The sequence below is a fragment of the Chiloscyllium plagiosum genome, chromosome 10 (genome assembly GCF_004010195.1).
Source record: "Chiloscyllium plagiosum isolate BGI_BamShark_2017 chromosome 10, ASM401019v2, whole genome shotgun sequence".
Classification (NCBI taxonomy): Eukaryota; Metazoa; Chordata; class Chondrichthyes; order Orectolobiformes; family Hemiscylliidae; genus Chiloscyllium; species Chiloscyllium plagiosum.
This window is the reverse complement of record NC_057719.1, coordinates 15,448,318-15,454,317: the sequence shown is the minus strand read 5'-3', so window position 1 is coordinate 15,454,317 and position 6,000 is coordinate 15,448,318. Positions and strand designations below refer to the sequence as shown.

The following is a 6,000-nucleotide window of genomic DNA, read 5'->3' as shown; positions in this document are numbered from 1 at the left end:
TGGACACAGCCTTAGAATTAGAGGGGGTAAATTCAGAACAGAAATGCGGAGTCATTTCTTCAGCCAGAGAGTGGTGGGCCTGTGGAATTCATTGTCACAGAGTGCAGTGGAGGCTGGGACGCTAAATGTCTTCAAGGCAGAAATTGATAAATTCTTGATGTCACAAGGAATTAAGGGCTACGGGGAGAATGCAGGTAAGTGGAGTTGAAAGGCCCATCAGCCATGATTGAATGGCGGAGTGGACTCGATGGGCCGAATGGCCTTACTTCCGCTCCTATGTCTTTTGGATCTCTAAAATACAGTCGGTTATAAATAAAAATATGTGCTATTTTTACATTTCACCTCAACAGAGGACCATAAGAAAGAGAAATTAATCTTCAACCAAGACTAAAAATCAGTAATACCCCAACAGATTTACACTGAAGTTGCAGATGCCACGTTTATAGCAGATGAAGACTTGCCTTCAGAATTTTGTCAAGATAACTTCTTTGATCCCAACGCATAGGAACCTCCAGCGTAATTCAATCTACCCACAATATTCAAATTTCCAATCATGCTACTCAGTTCAATTTACCAGCCTCTGATTCTCAGAGACTGCTAGCAATGGTGATATTGAACAATAATTTGATGTAGCTTGTATATAAATACCATCACAATTACCTGTTCCAAGATGCCAATACTCATTTCAATGCTGTGATGACCAAATTTGGCAAAACCATCAACAAGTAATCTGGCTGGCATATAAATAACTGTGTGAATGACACAAATTCAAATACCTCCAAAACCACCAGGTGGGTGATCAAATGGTGGTCGATCAGATAAGCGATCAAACTGTGGTCTGTCAAATCCCCCTCGATTGAAGTGATCCTTACTGTCTGGATAGTTGTGATATCCACTTGAACGAGTGGGTGGGCCATGAGACATTCTGCAAGTGAAACCCACACACATAAAAGTTTACTTCTGACATTTACAGAGGAAAGAATCTTCCTTAATTTAAAGAACAAAACAGACTCAGGCTTCTTGACAGAATGGGAACCAAAAAGCATATCCTCTCTGAGTCAGTTGATTGGTTTGATAGATGCCAACAAAATACCACTTAAAAAACTAAACTATAGGTGTTATTATTCACAATCAATAAAGATGAACATATATTAATGATACATTGTACACAGAAATGATATGGTTAAATAGTGCATTATAGGTGCATGGCCTTCAGCTATCTGAGGATGTCAAGTTTGCTCAGGCTGGATGGCTATTCTTCATAAAATTTATTCACAGAATGTGGGTTAGGCCTGCAATTATTGCCCTTCCCTAACTGTCCAGAAGTCCACATTACTGTGGGTCTGGAATCACACTTAGACCAGAGCAGCTAAGGATGACAGTTTCTTTCCTCAAAAGATATTAGTAAACCAGATGGGTTTTTCTGAAAATTGACAATGGGTTCATGAATATTAGACCTTTAATTCTAGATTTTTAAAAATGATTTCAAATTCTATCATCTGGACGTGTGTTCTCAGGACATTACCTCTAGAGTTATAGCCTAGCCATAATACCACTAGGTCAATGCATCTCCTGCTGGTTTGCAGTGCAGAGTGATGCCAACAATGTGGGTTCAATTCCTACAACAGCTGAGGTTACCATGAAGGACCCACCTTCTCCACTTCTTCTGTTGCCACAGGTGTTATGAAATCCAAGTTAAATCACAAGTCAACTTTATAGTCCATTAGGACTAGCTTTATGGTCCACTAGAACTATGGTGACATTACCTTTACAGCTGTTTGAACAAGATTTGGGAGGTTTGGTGTCGCATCTTGGATGTTCCTGCAAACTCACTTGCTACAAATCACAAATACTTCCTCATCACATTAATCTTTAGTTTACATTATGATATTTTAATTCAGGTCCAATGCTTACCTATCCTCACGCCCAAATCGCTCACGCTCAAATCCTTCCCTCTCATAATCTCCCATTGACCTGTCCCTGTATAGGTCACGCTCTCTATCATAGTCTCTCCGATCCAAGAATGAATCTCTTCTTTCCAAAAATTGATCTCGTTCCCCATAACGATCTCGAGGACCAAGAGAATCTAAATGGGAGAATATCACTCTGTGAAATCTATAGACCATTTGATCCATTTATTTTTAGTGAATTCCTCAAGTTATTTTTAGTCATAATTGGTGACTGATGACATCATCAGGACAAATGGTAAGATTTAGCAAGCTTGACTGCATGAAAGGAGACAATCATTAGTTGATCACTGCTTGTAGTTATGATAACGATAAAACTGTCAGCAAATGTTATCATGATCCTGACTATTTGAAATGGAAGAAATTTGTGAGTAATTATTACGATTAGTTACGACTTCATCAGAGTATCCCTTCCACACAGTCAGTGAAAAGGTTATAAGTTTTGAAAATCTATTTGCTTACAGGGCTTCTCAGAGCTTTCTTTTCGAGCCAACAAACTGGAGTTGCGCACACATAAGCATGCAATCAGTACTCAAATACTGGGAAACAAATGCATCCTGGCCTGTTATCATCAGTGAAGAAACAGTCACATTACAAGGGCACCATTTCTATTTTGTTTGCTCTTGTCTGGTACCAATCACTAAATAGTTGAATATTAGGATCCAAAGTGCTACTGGTTAATATTGTAGCTTGAACTATGCTAGACAACATTTTAAACAGCCACAGGCATTATGACATTGAAGGATAACACACAAGACTACAAAAAAAAACTCAATTCCGTTTTATTTTCATCCAACATTCCCAAAAGTTAATATCACTCTTAAAAAATAAGATTTTTCAGAATTAAATGAAAAGGAAAACTTAACATAACTCTAAATGTACCCAAATAAACCGATTCATCTGAGTAATTCTTTTTCAAAATGAAACTTTTCAAATGAAATTACATTGAAAAACGTAATAACTAAATTAGAATGGATAATTACTCTTGTATTTCATTACTTGTAAAATGCTTTGAGACGAAGTCATGAGAGGTACAACATAATTGCTTCTAAGATATATATAAAAGGGAAGAGTTGCTGAGGTGAATGTTGGTCCCTTGGATATGAAACCAGAGAGTTAATAATGGGCAACACTAAAATGGTAGAGATGCTAAATCAATACTGTGCCTCAGTTTTCATGGTGGAAGACAATAGTCCCATTCCAATTGGAACAGGTAAGTCACAGGCAATAGAAAGGGTAGAACTTAGAACAATCAACATCGATAGGGAAAAGGTACTCAGAATAGCATTAGGATTGAGGGCAGACAAGTACCCTGGGCCTGATGGCCTACATTGTAGGATATTAAAGGAAGTGGCAGCGGAGATAGTGAATCCATTGGTTAAAATATTCCAAAATTCCCTGGACAGCGGAGAAATTCCAGTGGATTTCAAAACTATTAACATAACACCCTTATTCAAAAAGGAAGGGAGGCAATATGTGGGAAATTACAGACCAGTTAAACATCTGTGTTGGGAAAGTGTTAGAATCAATGATCAAGGAAGCAATATCATGACATTTGGAAAGTCAAAACGCTATCCATCAGAGTCAACATGGTTTTACGAAGGGCAAATCACGTTTGGCTAATTTGTTGGAGTTCTTCGAAAATGCAACAAGCAAAGTGGATAATGGGTCCTGTAGATGAAACATATCTGAACTTCCAGAAGATGTCTGATAAGGGGCCACACAAAAAATTAATTCACAATGTTAGATCATACGAGAATAAGGGTAATTTATTAGCCTAGATTGATGAGTGGCTGATGGACAGAAGACAGAGAGCTGGAATAAACGGGTATTTTTCTGGATGGCAAGAAAAAACTAGTGGGGTGCCACAGGGTTTGGTCCTTGGGCCCCAGCTATTTACAATTTACTGTTATGGACTAGGCCAGACCACTCAAAACATTCTTAAGCAGGTGGCCCAGACCATAACTTTACAATTTGTTTCGGTGAGTATACAGTGAAAATTACCTGGAGTAAGTTAGCTAGGTTGACTAGCAGGTTTTAAAACAGACAAAAATGTATTCACAAAATTACAGAATGAAACACAAAGAACAGAATAAAGAACAGCTACAGAACAGTCTATCCAAACTCGACTTTATTAAGCTGTCCCGATTATGCACAACAGTCTCAATAAACAAACCCCCTTAAACACAGTAAAAATGAAACAAAGGCTTACAGGTCGACGTTTGAAGGGTAGAAGGAGAGACAGTCTAGCAGCCTGTTCCCACAAGCTTCACAGCTGAACTCCCTAACTAGTTCTGGACTGAACTGCTCAGCTGGAGAGCTGGCCATGCCTCCTTGACTTATACAGTTTGCTTCTAAAAGCACAAATGCTTTGGTTTAAAGACTCATCTATTTACATATAAACAAAAAAGCCTTTCATCTCTGTACTGAACCCAGCAGTTTCGGAGCCCAGACTACTTATGACCCCTCTGAGAAAAACCAAGAACACAGTATCCTTGAGAAAAGGACCAGCTTTAGAAAAAAGGACCAGCTTTGTGACACTATGTTAACGACTTAGATACAGGGAGAAAAGGCTCTAAAGCCAATTTTGCAGATGACAAAAAAATAGGCTGGAATGGTAAATTGCAATGAGGAAATAAGAAATTACAAAAGGAGATAGATAGGTTAGGAGAGTGGGCCAAAATATGTCAGATGGAGTTTAAGGTGGAGAAGTGAGAGATCATGTATTTTGGTTGGAAAAATGAGAAGGCGACCTGTTACCTAAATTGGGACAGACTTCGGGGTACTAGAGTGCAGAGGCATCTTGGTGTGCTCGTTCATGAGTCACAGAAAACTCACATGCAGACACTGCAGATAATAAAGAAATTGAATGAAATATTCACTTTTATAGCTAAAGGAATAGAATATAAAGGTAAGGAAGTATTGTTGCCACCACACAAGGCAATGGTGAGACTGCATCTGGAGTATTATGCACAGTTTTGGTCCCCTTATTTGAGAGATAATGTAGTGGCACTGGAGGCAGTTCAGAAGAGATTCAGTAGATTAATCCCAGAGCTGAGGGGTTTGTTGTATGAAGAGAGATTGAACAGTTTAGGCCTATATTCTTCTAAATTCTAGAGAGTAAAGGGAGATCACAGTGAGGTATTCAAGATGATAAAAGGTGTGGATAAAATAAACATGGAGCAGATGCTTCCTCTTGTGGGGCATTCTAGGATGACAGGATAGTCTTAGGATAAGGGGTAGCAAATTTAAAACAGAGTTTAAGAGAAACTACTTCTCCAAAAGGTTTATAAATTCTGTGAAATTTGCAAATCTATAGTGTGGTAGATGCTGGGACAGTGAGTACATTTAAGAAGGAGTTAAGACTGATTTTTAATTGGCAATGGGTTGAAGGGATATGAGAGAAGGCAGGGAATGGGAGTGAGGAGCATATCAGCCATGATTGAATGGTGGAGCAGACTGATGATCCAGACGGCTTAATTCAGCTCCTGTATCTTATAAATTTATAATTTGTATTACCTTTATCATACATCCGTTCTCGTATTGGCTCAGGGCCAAGTGAAACGCGTTCTCCATAAGGGATCTGTTCAATTCTTCCACCTCCAACCTCTGAAAATAAAATACCACATTTTAAAAACTTCGCTTAAAAATAAACTCTTAGTAAATGAAATCTATAGGACCAAATTTTGAACCAAGAATTTTGTAACTTTCCATTGCATAGGTCTCCATATATCTGCACCATCTCACATTATAGTGCCAATGTTTGGCTTTTTGTTTTTTTTGTGGGGCGGGGGGAGGTGGAAAACAGTTTAAAAAAACTTTATTCTAACTAATAGCACACTAAAAGTAGATCAGAAAGCCATGATTAATACAAATCAGGAAATTGGTATTGTATGCAATCACTGTTAAGACAGTTGTAACGACTGACTTCAATTTGCAAAGACTAAGTTAACCAAATCAGCACACATGCCGTGAAGGATGAATTCCTGAAGCGCACGAGGGTTTCTGGAGCAATGTAAAAACCGAAAGAACT

At 38.4% G+C, this 6,000-nt stretch overlaps 1 protein-coding gene across 4 annotated transcripts in view; it reads right to left on the bottom strand.

Moving 5' to 3' along the window:
- The window catches only part of ylpm1 (YLP motif containing 1), a 141,716-nt gene that overhangs the window by 61,278 nt on the left and 74,438 nt on the right, over positions 1-6,000 (bottom strand). For all 4 annotated transcript variants that reach the window (XM_043697112.1, XM_043697114.1, XM_043697113.1 and 1 more), the window contains 3 exons: positions 5,487-5,576; positions 1,915-2,086; positions 777-925 (listed from right to left, as the gene is read on the bottom strand). In XM_043697112.1, coding sequence (XP_043553047.1) covers positions 777-925; positions 1,915-2,086; positions 5,487-5,576 — 411 coding nt within the window. The remainder of the gene's footprint in view (positions 1-776; positions 926-1,914; positions 2,087-5,486; positions 5,577-6,000) is intronic.